The following is a 16816-nucleotide window of genomic DNA, read 5'->3' as shown; positions in this document are numbered from 1 at the left end:
CATTCTTTTTTACTATTCACGTGTCAGCTGAGAAAATAGCAGTTCAGGCATGATTTATTTTTTTCAGATAAGAATCTTAACAAAACCACAAATATGAGAGCAAAAGTGGTTTTTCTGTTGTTGGAGAATAACTTTTTAAATCCTGCATGCAGCAGTTAACAGTTTTCTCTTTCATTCTTCACAGAAAGTGCAGGTTCTCTGAAAGTTCTCTTTGGGACACCTGAGTTTGTGGCTCCAGAAGTTATAAACTATGAACCTATTGGATACGAAACAGATATGTGGAGTATAGGAGTTATCTGCTACATCTTGTGAGTACCTTTACTATTTGTGACCCAAATCCCGACAGTTTATGAACACGTGAAATTTCCATCAACTCGTGTTCTCCGTGTTCTCCAATTTTCTTTTTTCTCTCTCTTTCTTTTTTTTTTTTTTTTTTGTAATCTATTACAACCTCCATGATGATTAATAAAAATTCTCTGTTCTCTAAAGGGTGTAACTGTTGAACTGCAGAATTAGCAGTTCTGGAAATTTAGCCATTTAGTGATACACATCCTACATCATAAACCAGCAACACTTTATCTCATTTAAAGGACAATGTGACAGTATTTTATTATCAACTTCAAACTATTATTCCTCCAAGCTGTTTAAGAAAAATCTTTGGCTGTGTGCTAAATATCTTCCCATTCTTTTATTCTCAAGAGAAACAATTTTCGTGAAATTTGGGGGTCTTCTTATTCAGGGTACATCCCCAGCAGGACAGACTAAAATACTCCAGCATTACTGTATCTGTTCATGGTGCGTTTTCATTTATTATTAAATGCAAACTACTAGATAAGTACATTTTATAAGTAGCATGGATCAACCTCATGGAAATACTTTACAGGAAGGTTGGTGTGTATTTGGTGTGATCTTTATATGTGATTTGATAACATGTGATTATGAACTTCAGTGGGCTTAGAGAAATGTATATGGAAATAGCATCTCCCAGGTCTCATGCCTACTACGTCAGTTGATCTTCCTCCACCTGTGACTTAAAAAACATCATGCCATATAAACAAATGAAATGGGAAACTCAATTTGGAGCATGGTTCTTTTTCTCTCACTGCAGTTTCAATATTCAGTAAACAGGAGATCTACTTTTCACTTGTTCTTTTAAAAGGCTTCTGTTGATGTTTTACTTTGTTCCGTAAAAGAACCCCCCCCTCCCTGGCCAGCCTTGTCCCTGGCAGCTGGCAATGCGGAGGTGTCTGCCTTGCCTTTACTCAGTGTGTCTGCGATTCTGCTTGCCTTGTCAGCCTATTTTTGTTCTCATATCCTTCTCATCTCCAAACTAAGCAAAATCATTTTCTCTCTAATCCTATGCAAAAGCTACTGCATCAACTTTCTTACTCCCAGCAAAGACTCTGAATGTTTCTGTTATTTAATTCGTATGGGAAGCGTGCTACACTTTTCAAGGTCACTTTGCTCTGCCAGTTTATTTACAGGGCCTTTATTTTCCATTCACTTCCAGCATTTTTTTTTCTGGATCTTGAAAGATAGTTTGGATCATTCTGTAGTTCAAATAATTTAGACCACACAAGCTGTACTCAGAAGACGAATCCATTTGTTTCTCTAGTTTCTGAGGCCTCCTGAGTTACAGAGCACTGGAAAAGTGGTGCAGAGATCCCAGACTGCCTGCATGGCTATGGAAAAATCACCAGTGAAATCAATGCTGCATTGCCCTCTAGAGGCCTTTTACCCGTTAAGGAACAAAACATTCACGGGAGACACGCACATTTGAGGGTTTAACATCTTTTGCTGCCATCTCTTACCAAAGTATATGATGAGGTTTTGTGTACTTGCGGTATAAGAAAGTAATCTCTTGTGTGAAATGCCAGACAAGCGCAGCAGAAGTCACTGGCAGCAGCTGCGTGTCTTCCTAAGTCGTGCAGCCAGGGCTGCTGCTCCCGTATGCTACCGGTGGGTCACACCATCATCGTCGAAGTAGGCAAGGCAAAGGGAGCAGGTGAAACAGAGAGAGAAAAGGTGAAATGTCTTGCCGAAGGTCCGTCTGCTGGCAGTGGCAGGACTGCAGCTTCCCGGTTCTTCTGTGCCACCAGAAGCAAGGTATTTGGATGCTGTAATGTTCAGCTGATGGGACCGGGGTGGTTACACCTGATCCGATGTGCCTTGTGAAATACATTGTGAAATAACTTGTTTGCTAACGTGTTTAAGCTTGTTTAAATCCTAATGAGGGGAAACTAACATTATCCAAATGCAATGAAAATCATCTCATTTTCGATGCATAACTATTGCCACAATAACGATCAGCAGTAGTAATCAGCATTTGTTTCTTGCCATCAGAATAAAGTAACAGAAGTCAGGGGAGATCTGTGAGTCATCACTTGGACTTTCCCTCCCCACCCCAGAGTGACAGGCTCCAAATCTGTTTTCACTTCCTTAAAGTCCAGCTATTTTTGCAGACTTATAACTGTGAGCTACGATCCAAAAGGGACCATCACATCACCATTACAGAATGCAAATAAAAGTCACGGAGATTTGGATCTCTCATTAGTTGTAACTCTGCTTTCCTGTTTTGATTGTAAGCTCAGAATTGCCAAATCTCATTCACGAAGTGTGAGACTCACTCTCTTGGTGTCTGCCTCACATACCATCGCTGGGCTTGTAATTTAGCATTTACACCCTCCCTCTCCCTGATGTGGTGAGTGGGGTCATGAAGGAAGAGGTGACCACTGCTACGGCACTGGACCTAAGGACGGGTCTACTACAGGTAGCTAACAGCCCAAAGCTGCTGCTGTGTCCATCATATGCCTTAAGTGAAGCTGCAGGAGGCATTGCATGACTTGACAACACCTCTTTCCTGTAGGATTCAAGAGAGCTGAGAGATCTGTAAGCAGCCTAGAGAGAAATGTGTTCCTGGTATGTCCTGCACAACAAGAAATACAACCCAGGCTCCACAGAGAGCTACCGAAGAGATCTCTGGGGGTGAAGGGTCTTCCCTACAGAAGAACTAATGGGTGGGATGTATCCTCAAGTAAGAAACAGAGTGAAATCACTCCTTCAAGACCCTTCAGGAAAACCTCTCTCCTTCTGCCATGCAGGCATAAATACAGATATTGCACTCTGCTGGGTTGCTGCATGTCTTCCTTACAGCATGATTCACTTAATCCTACAACTAATGGTACCCTTTCCACATTTCTAAGCTATGCATTAAATCCTCTTAATCTTTCTGGATAGCTCATTTAGTTCTCTCTCTTCATCACTCTCTGTTCTTCCTTAAATTTCCCTATTTGTATTCTCCACCTCATGCTTTTTATCTTCCACTTTTATCTTGCTCTCTGTCCTGTTCTGCATCACAGTACTGTCCCACATATTTAAGTTGATATACTGCCTTTGAAGTAACAGGCCACAAATATTATAGCTTGTGTATATCATCTCCGTTTATGTCTATTTCAGCGTTTCTTTTTGCGTTTGCAATAACCTTTATCTAGTGGAGGTTAAAACCTCCTGAATTCTTTCCAGCTCTTTCTGTCCAATTTATTTTGCTATTTTTTTTTGTTGTGTGGTGTTTGTTTTTTTTTTCTATTTCTAGTTCTTTTCCAGTGATACATTTGGATAGCCAGTAGTTCCAATATTTAGTAATCTGAAGCAACTTCTAAATTCTATTTTATTTCGGGACTTTGATAAGGCACGGCACTCTCTGCTGACTTGCATTCAGCTCTGTCATATTAAAATTTTAAGCCTTGTTAATATAAAGATGAGAGAGCATCCCTTGTTCTTTCAATAAAGCAAGTTAAGAGGCCTTTGATGTCACAATTCTACTGCTCAAAAGGAAATTAATACTTTGGTCAGTGGCACTAGCAAGGTGTGATTGCGCATTAATCCACTGGGCACGTAAACGAAAGATGAGAGCAGAGTACTCACCTGGCTTCAGCAATGAGCTGTATTCGTTTACGTGGGGCTCAGTGGTCCATTTCTTCCCTGGGATGACTGGTGCAGGCATGAGTCAGCCCTCAGATAAGGAAAAAATTGTTTTGTATGGTGGATGCATGTCTCCAACAAAGTAGAGTGAGTCTATTTATTTGTTTTATTTCACTTGTAAAAGAATTAAATTACTATGTGCTCTCCAGGGTGAAGTTATTATCATCTCTGCCTAAATGGGCTTATGTAGCATGACCTGCACAGTTTTATCAGAACGAGATAGAAGTTCTCTTCGTACTGAAATTTGTTACTTTTTTCATTAATGCAATGCAAAAACAGTAAGGAGGAGCTCAGTGTCAGCAGCTGCTGCTGCTGCAGACACTGCTTGCAGAGGAACGCTCAGAGTCTGACTTTTTGGGACATGCAGCAAGCTCATCTTTCCTGGATTAGTGACAGTCTTAATGCACAGATTTCCAAGTGAAATGCTGTGGTGTTCGTTACACGGGCAGTAAGACTGGTGACTACATTGGCCCCTTTTGTTCTTAACATTTCTAAACCTGCCCTGAGAGCTTCATTAGAACAGACCAATAAATGTTAAGGATCATCTAGAGGATAAAATATCTTTCTTCTTTATTTAGAAGTGGAAACCGTGAAAGACTTTTTAAACAAATGGTTCTTACCACGCCAGGAAGATGCCTGGTTAAGTAGCTGGAAAAATGTTTTTAGTAAACAACTTGCTTCTTGTCTAATAGTAACTTCACAGTGTAAGCTCAGTATTAATTTTCTGGAGAGGTAGCTCATCTTTATCACTTAGCTGCAGCATTCCAAAAAGAAATTGTTTCCATAATCTGTCAAAAGAGTTGCTGGGCTATTATTACTTTAAATGGCCATTAAGAAACGAACAACCAAGACTTAGGTCAGTGAGATCTGTGATAAAGATAAGAATTTCTGGGTATAACCTACATCAGTTGCTTTGGTTTTTTTGTGGTTTTGTTTTGTTTTTTACTTTCTGTACACAGGGACCTAGTTCTCCTTACAAGTTTTTTCATGACAAAGAAACTGATTCACAGTGTAAAACTGTGGTAGAGAGAGATTATTTTCACCTTATAAATTTGGCACAGCACATACAGAAATACAAAAATACGTTCATTGAAAGCTTGGAATGGGTACTGTTACACTGGTGTTTGGAATGGCAAAGCGAGTGGCAGCTTAATGGGAACCAACCTGGCAATTTACAAAATGCATGGAATGGGTCAATCCTACAAAAGCAATTAAGATTTTAGCAGATAATCCTGTCATGCAATACTTTAAAAAAAAAAAAAAAAGCCAAACAAAACAACTCAAGTTTCTTTTAAACCTCTTTAATCTTCTGTTTATCCTCATCCCTCAAAAGATGTGTGACACACATTCCCTTTGCCCTGAAAGCTAGATGTCTCTATAAACCCTGCATCTGCAATATCAGCGTGGAGCAATGGGCAATATCTGCAGCAGTCTCTTTAGCATGAAAGTGATCTCTCAATACAGCAGCTTTAATCTCTGGAAATAGGCCAAACTATTATTGTAGCACAAGAGCTGCATAATACTATTTGTGGTAATACTATGCAAAGGTCACATTTGCCATCCTTCGACAAAGTGTTGAAGGGAAACGGGATTGTTCTTGCTCTGCCTACCCAAGTGTTTCCTCTGGAAGTTGAACAGCATGAAAATAGAAGACGTGCATCCCCTAAATTGATAATGAATTAAAGAAATACCTCACAAACCTGTCATTGTATAAATTGTGAGCTCTTTTGTAAGCCACTGAATTGCTTGAAAGATTGTTGTGCTTATTGCATAGTCAAAAAAGAGACAACTTAGAAATCAATATCTGGAAGCCAAAATCTAGACTTCCGATATGGATGAGATCTTTTCACCTCCTAAAACATTATGGAGAATGACGTTCTACTACTACAAACAGGAAAATGCTTAAATGTTTGAGTGGGGAGAGATTTGAGGCTTTGCAGGAGTGCTTTGCAGATTCCAGGACAGAACTTTTGCATCAGCACCTGACCTTGCCGGGACTGCTGATGTGCATGAGGGCAAAACAGAGTCCTTCTCATTCTGCAGTGGCTATACCAGCCAGTGCTGTCAGGCATAAAACTTCTCCTGGCAAACTGTAAGTGTCAAAGACAGAGAACAGTTACAGGAAAGTAGGCTGGTTTTGTGAGCATTTTTTTGTGTGTGCTAATCTTTCAGCTTTCTGCAATTTATACCTACGATATGTTCATAAATGGGTTATGCCACCTTCTACATTTATTAAGGCAGGCTTCACTGTTGTGTTTGAATGCACCCCATATAATGGAAAACAAGACAGCAAGATTCCTTCTATTTTGATTTACCTTCTTCTGCCGGAGAAAAAAAAAAACAACCTTTTATCTTCATCTCATGTATTATTACTAGCAAATTTCTGAAGTATACGTGTACGACTCTGCACTCCACAGTACTGCACACAGCTTCCAGAAATGGTAAAAGATTTTGTATCTGCTTTGCCTGAGACTTCAAAGAGTGTCTTCCTGCTTTGCCTATAGAAGTATAATCCGTAAGAACAAATTCTGAATGAGATTTTGAATGTAATTAGTAACAAAATAGTAGCAAAATAACTTCACTGGAGATTATACTAATCTTATTAATCTAATAGCTCACTTTATTTGATCCCATTCTCTTTTTTTACCAATCTGTTCCGTGATATTCAGTGGCTTCGCAATATTTTTCCATATAATATTTTCGGAACATTAATAAGTTCCATTTATTTTTCAAAGGGAAAAAACAAAACAAAACAAATACTGTTGAAATGTAACTGGTTGTTTAAGAGAGTGGTTTACATGATTGTACAGAGAAAGGAAATAAAGTCTGTAAAATTTCGTGAAGAATAGGTTATTATGTAAATTGCATGCCAGGGAGAAGACCTGGAAAACTGTATAGCTTGCAGTTCCAAGACATAAAGCAAACTTTCGCCTGAAATTTTTTACTGAAAGGGTGATATGTACAGATATCAGAAGTATCTGAATGCACAAAGGTACAGTATAATAAACAACAATGCTAAACGAGGGATACTCCGCAAAAATGACACCACGATGTTCTGTAATTGCCTTTCACTTGCAATTTATCAGTTACATTGAGTTAAAAGCCTTGGAAGCTCAACTTACATTATAAAAGAATATTATTTCCATTTCATGCATCATCACGACTGACTGAGAACATAAAGACCAAAATACTTCTGGGTGCATCTGCATAAATCTAGAGCCTGCAGTGATGTAGGACTCTTTTATCTAGCAATATAATTTGCGGGCGGGAGAGGGCTCTGTGTGGTTTTGTTTACAAAATAGCCCCTTGAACGTCCTGATTTCATGCAGCATCTTTCTTCCTGGGTTCTCTCTGCAGAAATAAATGGAATAAAATGCACAGAAACCTGGATTTGATGGTAAGGGTAGGAAGGTCACTCTGAAAACACACACACACACACACACACACGATATTCAACTGAATTTGGTGTGAAATTTGCAGTATTATTTATGCAGAACTACACAAGTCACTTAAAAAGCTGGTATGCTCCACTTTCACCTAGTTCTAGTTCATGCCTCAAAAATCTTGGGAAGAAAGAAGCAGAAACGTTTTCCTTTCAGCTTTGCAGTCAAAATTTTTATTAAAAAGAAAGGCGCGGCGAAGGGAGCTTTTACTGACAGAGCTCTGCAGGACATCGGAGCTGTCATACATGATTTTAATTTCCTCCATTTGCAAAATGTCACTGTTTGTTTTGTGCCTGTCTGTCTGTTCTGCCCCCAGGGTCAGTGGACTTTCTCCTTTCATGGGAGACAACGACAACGAAACCCTGGCCAACGTAACCTCAGCAACGTGGGACTTCGATGATGAGGCTTTTGATGAAATCTCTGATGATGCCAAGGACTTTATCAGCAATCTACTGAAGAAAGATATGAAGTAAAGCCGTTGGACTTGATACACTCTCTCTGTTTGCATTTAGCTGAACTTGCCATTCTTGTTTCCCCCGCTGTGAACCTCCACATCGCCGCAGGCACCTCTGGCAATACTTTATAAGGAGCTCCGCGTGCCCGCCTGTCTGTGTGTGCAGCTCCCGTTTAGTTTACAGCACAGGGGCTCAATGGAGGGCTTACTTTAAATCATCTGCACGTTCTGCTTTTGCTTTCCCTCAGGCAAGACGCAGCCTGAGGCTTTGTGTGCCTCCTCGTCCCTTTACTGTAGCGTGACCACTCTGTAAGAACTGCGGATTCTGCATGAAATGCTCTCTCTTGATCTGAATGGGCTGCAGTTTCGCTAGGTTTAGCTCGTGTGTTGCTTTTTGAATGCGGTGCCTCTGAGTACCACAGCTTTCCTACAAATCTAGGAATTGGGCAAGAAAGAAAAAAAACATCAGAGTTGGAAACCCTGTGTACGGCAGACAAACAAAGGAACAAACCAAGGAGAGGAAACATTCTTCCAATGAGTTTGCAATCGGATAGATAGAGAACAGAGGGTTACTTGTGTGTGTATCACAAACAAAATGGAGAATGGGTGTGGCTTGGTCAGAGAATTGGATGTTTCTTTTTTTATTTTTTATTTTATGTTTAGTGCTGCAGGGAAGGAGGGTATTAAGTGGTGGGAAAGGGGAAGTTTCCGTAAGCAAAGGAAAGGAGATCTGGGACAGGGCAGGCATGAGGTAGCTGGATCATTGCCATCGAGGCTCTGTTGTATATGTTCCATGCCTAAAACATATGGCTTTTCATGCTTTGTTTTACAATGTTTTATTCACAGACAAAAATGTACAGCTTTCTCTCTCTCTCTCAAAAAAAAAAAAAAAAAAGGAAAGAAAATTACAGAAATTGAGAAAGTGAGTTTGGGAAGAGAGCATGGCTGGGAAAGTAGTGCCATGTGATCTACATTGCTAAATTTAGGAAACAGAAAAATCAGCTCTGAGAAAAAAGAGAGAGAAATAATGTTAAAGCAGCTACCGTTAATGGCAACACTGACTAGTCTTTTTATGTAAAAACAGGAGTCGCTTAAATTGTACTCAATGTCTTCAGCATCCATGGCTGCAAAAAGACACCAAAAACATGGAAGCCAAAAAACTTTCCAAAGATAGGATGAAGAAATATATGGCCAGAAGAAAATGGCAGGTAATGAAGAGGATATACAAGTGGGCTTGTTATCCTAATAAGTCTCTGTATTTCTAATGTTTGTGATTCCAAGAAACACGTCGTGCCAGGCGGTTTCTGCTGCAAGGGGAAACTCCAATGTGGGCAGTGTGTGAATGCAGTGAGCAGGTTTGGTGCCTGTGGGCGAGCAGGAGGAGGGTGCACGGCTGCACACATGTAAAACGTGAAACCATGTCAGGCTACTGGAAGGCACAGGAGTCGCAAGCCCAGGAGTAGATCTGCCTGTGCTTCTGGGGGTCCGACTGCCTTTCCTCCCTGCCTGCTCTGTGCTGCTGAGGGCCAGGAGTTTATGTTACCCTTAAGAAATCTGAACACTGTGGTAAAAGCTTATCCACCTGGCCTGTCTAAAGATACCTTCATTTTGAGATAGCTTCATTCTCCTAAACCAGTAGCTCCTGTCCTGTTGAGGCACCAAGCTCAGGATTCAGTCAGACTGGTTAAACAAATTTATTTGACCTATCTGGTGTCCATGTCTTCTTTTTTCTTAATGCTGGAACTGTTGTAGCAGGTCCATCTGTGCCATTCTGATAGCTGGAGTAGCTGATACATAAAATGCTGGATCCAGCTTTTTGATTACCCTACAAAATACTAATTTATGTAAATGTACCTTATATTTCCTCTTACATTATATTTTACGTGTTTCTTAGGAGCTCATGCAAGCTGTACAAAAATACACGTGTCCATACTGGAGGCAATGTAGTTTGCGTGTATTTTAGTATCCCGGTGGTTGATTCTCAAGCCTGTCAGAGGTCTGCTTCCATCATGCAGATGGTACTTTCTCATCCGTTTCATATTAGCTGCTTGTTCATTCTTGATGAAACTCAGTCCAGCCCATAAGGCTATCGAGAAACCCGTCCTCCTCCAGAACTAAGTTCCAGTTAAACAGTACATAGCTTTTTTGCTGGCTGTCCTCTTGCACAGTGCTTCTTATCCTCAGCTAACAGAGACATTCATTTAGGTATGAGTTCATCAGGGGAAGTTTATATCTGCAACTAAATTTGGTAATTCAGACCAGCCTGCTCTGTCTCTCCTAAAACATCAGAGCTATATATAAGCAGTTTGTCCAACAATTCCAGTGCGGTTTGCAGAGATCCCAGCTAATTTGTCCGAAGCACCATTGTTACAGAAAATCACATGCTTTTTGGATTGGATTGATCAGAAGCCTTTTGTGTTATGTCTTAGAAAACAGGCCATGCTGTCCGAGCAATAGGAAGACTGTCATCCATGGCAATGATTTCTGGTATGAGTGGGAGGAAGGCCTCTGGGAGCTCGCCTACCAGCCCGATAAATGCAGACAAACTAGAGAACGAAGGTAAGAACCTTGCTGCACCACCTTTTTACCTCTCCATGAATCGTACTAAAACTTTCAGCAAAATGCTAGAGACCAATCATCGAGTAGGTTATTTCTGCTCTCTTTCTTTCTGTTGTTACCTTTTTCTTTTTTTTTTTAAATATATATATCTATCAAAAAGTCATTGTTCTTGTATTCTGCTACTCAAAATGCCCCAGTGTAAGTACTGGCAGTAAATTGTTCTCTTTTTAAAGGCAAGGAATTAAGGCAGATTTGTCAGCTGCACTTTGTATCAGTTTGGGAATGTGTGTTTATATAAAGATTGCAGTGATGTATTAGCTTCTCATGCAAGCGAGCAAGCAGTAAAGTATTAACACTTGCTGTAACGAAGAGCTGTACTGGGGCTTAACCATGCCTCTCAGACAGGAGAATTTCAAAAAATAAAAATAAATAAATAAATAAATAAATAAACAAGTAAAAATACAAATAACGTGCCTACATTATTCCCCTAAATCCCCACTTGAAATGTGGATTTGTGGTGTATATCGATCAGAGGTGCAGATGCTTGACACTTCTGGAAATCAAGCCAGTCATCCTGCCATACTCGCACAGATTGCGGGGGGGCTGATCCAAGTTGAAGTACTTTACCCCTCTGATGAGCAGAAGTCTGGATTTGCATACAAGCAAATTCAAGGAAAAAAAAAAAAACACACACATTATTCATAGCATGGTGGCCTGCATGTTGATTTCATTCTATTTATGGTCTGAATAGTTGTTCAGTTGTGAAAGACTGGCACAGAACTAAGCAATTAATGTCCTGACTGTCCCATCAGCCTTGAAGAATTAAGTGAAATGAAATAAAAGATGCTTTCATTACCATAAAAAATGCAATGCATCTTTTGAGAACATCCCCTGTAAAATAACTAACTACCTTTTCACTCTCCTCCAGATGCTTTCCTTGAAGAAGTGGCTGAGGAAAAGCCCCATGTAAAGCCATATTTTACTAAAACAATCCTCGACATAGAGGTTGTGGAAGGAAGTGCTGCTAGATTTGACTGCAAAATTGAAGGTACATTCAATTAGCATATTTCTTTCTTTCTTTCTTTCTTTCTTTTTCCCTGCCAGCTTTCTGCATTGTGCTGTAGTTTAGCTCTTTTTTCCCTGTGTTATTGTTGTGTTGGTGTCATTTTGGTTTACCAATATCTGCGTGTCACAGCATGGATGTGTTGTAGTAACAGAACTTACAGGGAGCAGCATGGGCTTGTTCTGTGCTTGCCATAGAGCAGAAGCCTCCAAGAGTCTACATGTGAGTCACTAATTTACAATACCAAGTGGGAGCAGTAGGATGATTTTTGAGGGTGAAAACAATTAAAAAAAAATTTAAGAAAAAAGATGCAGTGTAGTGCCGTAAGTTGCAAGAGTTACTCTTAGAGACTGATAACCAGAAACTAAGAAAAAGTAGGGAGTCATTGTCTGAAATGAAAGAGAAGTTTCAGGTGACATTCAGATGACTTTAAGCTATGCATGCATTATGTTAAAGGCAACGAAGTCCCTAAATGTATTTGCAGAAGAAGTAATAATATAATTGTGCTCGTTACCAAGGTCACAGCTAGAAAACAGCATGTGTTTGTTGTTGTTGTTGTTGTTGTTTTAACTTGCAAGTTCAAGAAAGAAAATTCAGACTGGAATATGCAGATAGAACAAGTTTATGAGAAGACTCCTAAGGAGCTTCGCTTGGTCAGCCTAATAGCCTGAAGGCTGACTGCTAGCATTTCTATTGCAATGAGACTGAAGTTCCTATGTTACAGCTCTTGACAAAAACTGGAGATTAGGAAGAGAAGTGCTGTTAAAACAAAATGGATAGGGTTGGTACCATACTGCATGCGTTAAAAATTAGATAATTTCTAATTTTAAAATTAGTTTCAGAACCTGCTTCACTGACCTTCTGCTTGTTTCTGTGCTCCTAATCTCTTTCACTGCCTGTGTTTCCTACCTCACAGCGGAGATGTGAGGATGGATTATTGGTGCTGATGGATGCTCAGCGTGAGGGGTATGTGCCTACGTACTGCATGGAATAAAATGGGTGGATGTTTGGAACTGCTGATGTTCTAGACTTTCCAGTGCATCTCTGTAATGGTCGTTGTGCATTAGGGATTCCTGCACTTTATTTCTGTTCAGCGGGAAGTCACCCTCTCGTCACAGTCCAGGACTTGGCTGAGACAAGCCTTCGGTTTGCTACACCAGCCAAGAGTACTGTATAAGGGATTGTTCTTCAGCATGTACTGTACAGCCCTGCTCCGGGTGCTTCGAGTACAGCAGAGCCATTTGCTTCACACAAGGCTCGGAAACTCCCTCCGAGCTGCATAATTAAAATGCTTTTCTTAGACTCCCTTGTTTATCCTAACAAAGACAAATGAGAAACGCGAGTTCCATGGTCACCTCACAGGACAGGCTGGTTTGTAAGGAACACATTAGGAGGAGGAAAATTCAGGACAGCTGCAACAAAGCAACCTGAGAAGTATTCTGAATTGTAGTTGTAGCCCAAAACACCATCCTCTTTACACTCTAAATCTCAGTGTTGGGAACTGCAGGTCCCACAAAAGCTACACCATAAGGTAAGCCTCACACATGCTATTAAGAGTCCCTTTCTATGTACAAAAAGCTGCCTGCGGACATTGAAAAAGTGATGGAAAGTGGTATCTAAATAGTACCTCAGAGCTAACTTTCAAAAAAAATAAAAAAAAAGCCTCAGATCATTTGCATTTATTTTACACTGAATTCAGTGAAGTATCTGTGTATCAGCATATTGGCATATCCACACACAGATGTGAAATTGGAGCCTCAAGTAATTACAGATGAGTTAATACTTGTTTATTGCAATCGCTGGTCTCTCTCCACTATTGCAGGCTATCCTGACCCTGAGGTAATGTGGTTCAAAGACGATCAGCCTGTCAAGGAGTCCCGTCACTTTCAGATAGATTATGATGAGGATGGGAACTGTTCTTTGACTATTTCTGAAGTATGTGGGGACGATGATGCCAAATACACCTGCAAAGCTGTTAACAGCCTTGGGGAAGCAACATGCACCGCAGAACTCCTTGTGGAAACAATGGGAAAAGAAGGGGAAGGAGAAGGAGAAGGAGAAGAAGATGAAGAGGAGGAGGAAGAATGAAACAAGGCTCAAAGAAAAAAAAATTGATAAAAGTATATTTAAAGACTCTCCTTATAAGGCTCAGAAAACCAAGTTATCAAAAGCACCTTGTGTGATACATAGGTCTTTGGGGGGTTGTTTTTTCAGCATGATCAGTTGATACCTGTTTGCTTTATGTATGGGCATTAATTGAAATCAGCAGGCAATCTAAGTTGCTAGCATGATTGGATTTACTTTAAGCAAGTCATCAAGTAAGTTGCCCAGTCTATTTTAAAATTAGAACGTATGGAAAACAAGTTACAATTATATTCTGAGCTTCTTAAAGAAAAGAATATGGTAACTGAGCTCATTGCTCTATAACATCACTTTCCTCAGCCAAAACTGCAGCTAAGTTGGCTCCCTAAGGTTTACTTTACAAGGAATCATTTGCCAGACATGCAGTGAATCTCTCCAGTCCAAAGAAACACGCTGCTCCCAGAGCAGTAGCTTCTATAAGGGAAGGTCTGATATAGCCAGCATTGCAATTTCTATGCTGGTATGATTCATTCTGCATTTGTTTTAAATGTAATTTCATTGTCCTAACTTCAGACACATATACTGCCCTTTGTCGGTGTGCTGTTGGTGCAGTTCTAATCTTATCAACTTTCCCTTATAGAACCTGTCACCTCAGCGCAGTTACGGCTGCCAATTTAAGAAACAGACTGAAAGACTGCAAAGACAGAATATTTTCTGTTGTTCTGGTCAGTTTAATATTGATTTTATGATTCATATATATGCTGCTGTGAGACGTATGTTATTGCACAATCAGTGGCTTCGATGTGCATACGAGTGAATGGAAGCACAGGTTAGTTAAAAATTCACTTGCATTTGTTTGGCAATTGCAAAACAGATCTCAACTGATGGTAAGCTGGAAACTCCCATAGATTTTTGGAGTAGCCAAAAGAAGACAGTAGTCTGGATTAAAAACTCCTTTATACTTAGCAGTTTCCAAAGAATCTTAACCTATATAGAACCTTATTTGTACCTTATGAGCTTGACTGTCTTGTTTTCGTCTTGAACCTGCACCAGTAAGGCTGTTGCCTTTTTTTAAAATGCAGAAAAAAATGAAACAAAAAAATCCCAAACCCTGCGTTTTTTTTTTTTTCTCAGAAATTGTTAATGCACTCAAGACTTAATAACTTTGCTTTCCTTTCACAGTATTGGCACTTTTTAATTTTTTTTTTGTTGCTGTTGCTCAGAGGTAATATCAGCGGCTGAAAGGTGATATGCATAATCCAGAAAGTGTCTTATATCTATGTATCATTCCAAAAGTGAATCTTTTTCTTTTCCACTTTGTGTGTAAAGTGCAACCATTTGCATTTCAAAGGTTACCTCTTTAAAAAAAAATACCTTAAATCCTCACAATTAAGTAGTCAGTGTACTTTATTACAGATGTGTACAATATCAACCTTAGGTTGTTTGATATTACCTAGTTGTGTATGTTTCATATGATTTGCTCTTCTACATTCAAAGCTCAACTAATGTGGATGACACAACGGTTTTTAACTGCTTTACTCTTTGTTGCTAAGTTCAGATTGCCAGCATGTCTTTTCCTTTTCAATTGATAAAGAACTCTTGTTATACTAAACACAGTATTGCCACAATTCCTTATACAGAAAGGTTTTAATCTGATTTAGAGCATACAGAGCTTTTCTCACGTTTTTAAATGTTTTAGGCAACAATGGGGTGTATTTTGTACCTTAATAAAAATATGCTAATGTTTTCCCTGTTTGTTAAACCATCAGAATTGCAAAGATGAGAACCCTACGGCTGTAGTTACTCACAGTTCCTAAATAAATAATACCACAAAGCATGCTACTTGTATACTCTATTGCAGGCGTCACTGCGGTCACATTGGCTAAGCAAACCAACAGCAGCGGTCTTTTCCTATTCTGTCTTGAGACCTGCCTGGCATAAAAACTGATGAGGTGGCAACAGTGAAACTTGCTTGGTCTTTGCGGTGCTGCTGCGCTTCTCCTTCCCCTCAGCACAGGCGAGCGCTGCAGGGAGGCTGCTCCGTCCCAGTGCCATCAGGTGCAGCATGGAGCTGGCACGTCTTATAGCTGCGTGCTCTGCCATGCGTCTCCAGCCTCATCGCGTGGTCACAAGTGTAAACGTGGATGGGACACCACGGCAGCTCCACTTTTCTCTTACAGTTGAGAATTCCTGATGACGGGGAAATGTACAGTTCAGAAAGACTGCAAGAGCAAGAGGGGAAAAAAAAAAAAAGCATTAGGAAAGGATAAACAGGTGCATATTTATACCAGTGTTCCTAGGAACTATAAAGATGAAGGTATTTAACACCTTTGCTTACGCTGCCTTTATGCAGACCTTTCAACACACAGTCCAAGGCAGCATGGGCCATGCAGGACAACGCACAAATTCCCTAAAGCAAAGGTTGTGAAACATCTGCTTGTAGCAACACGTTTCTTGAGCAAACCTTCAGCCCTTGAAACAGTCATCTTTGCAAGATGGACTCTACCATCTTGTGAATGTACTTGAATGTACTTAACTTTATTCACTGGCTGCTGGTTTCCATTCAGATAGTCACATTTATAAAGCAGTAAAAGACACGGGTTTGATAGCCTGAGACCTGGGCATGGCAAGGTCTGTAGGATCATGTACTGGGTATCAACACCCACAAACAATATTGGTGATACTGCACAGATTTTTCCCTTTGCTCTCCTCGTTTAATAGTCCTTCAGCAGCCTACAGGCTATAAACTGCCTCTTTTTCCCCAAGGACATAATGCGCTTGCCATCCTTCTGTTGCTGCCTGTTAACATCCCTTCTAGTCTGCAGGAAAAAATGAACTGCAAAAATGGTGTGATACATATCTAATTCAACTTTGAGCAATTGATTCCAACTTGTATTTAACCTTGATTTTCATTTTCTGTTTGAAGAATAGGAGAAAGACTATTCTATTTTAACTGAAGAAGGACATTTTATGTACTTGAAACCGTGTCTAATTTTGCCAGCCATCCTAATTGGTCTAATAAAGGGTATTACCTCTTCCTACAAACCTCGTCTTGTTTGTATAATGTTCACAGAGAGCCACACTTGGGGTGTGGTAGGGTTGAAACAATCCCGAACAGGAGAGGTTAGGTGAGACACTGCACAAGTTAGACCGCTTAATTCTTTTTGTATTTCTTTTGTTTAAAATTCAGTCTTCTTAAGAGGCATTGAAAATTTGGGACTGGCCATCACTAGT

General features: G+C 40.0%; 1 protein-coding gene across 7 annotated transcripts in view; it reads left to right on the top strand.

The window, feature by feature from the left end:
- MYLK (myosin light chain kinase) overlaps positions 1–16627 on the top strand; it is a 210112-nt gene extending 193485 nt beyond the window's left edge. For 5 of the 7 annotated variants that reach the window (XM_083841334.1, XM_083841331.1, XM_083841332.1 and 2 more), the window contains 6 exons: positions 185–308; positions 7741–7893; positions 8963–9086; positions 10308–10437; positions 11366–11485; positions 13323–16627. In XM_083841334.1, coding sequence (XP_083697460.1) covers positions 185–308; positions 7741–7893; positions 8963–9086; positions 10308–10437; positions 11366–11485; positions 13323–13588 — 917 coding nt within the window. In that variant the 3' untranslated portion in view covers positions 13589–16627. The remainder of the gene's footprint in view (positions 1–184; positions 309–7740; positions 7894–8962; positions 9087–10307; positions 10438–11365; positions 11486–13322) is intronic. The other 2 variants (XM_083841336.1, XM_083841337.1) reach the window with 1 other exon arrangement.
- The last annotated feature ends 189 nt before the right edge of the window (positions 16628–16816 follow it).

The sequence above is a fragment of the Anser anser genome (assembly GCF_964211835.1).
Source record: "Anser anser genome assembly, chromosome: 6".
In the NCBI taxonomy this organism is placed as follows: Eukaryota; Metazoa; Chordata; class Aves; order Anseriformes; family Anatidae; genus Anser; species Anser anser.
Note: the sequence above shows the minus strand (reverse complement) of the source record. Positions and strands in the feature narration are given on the sequence as shown.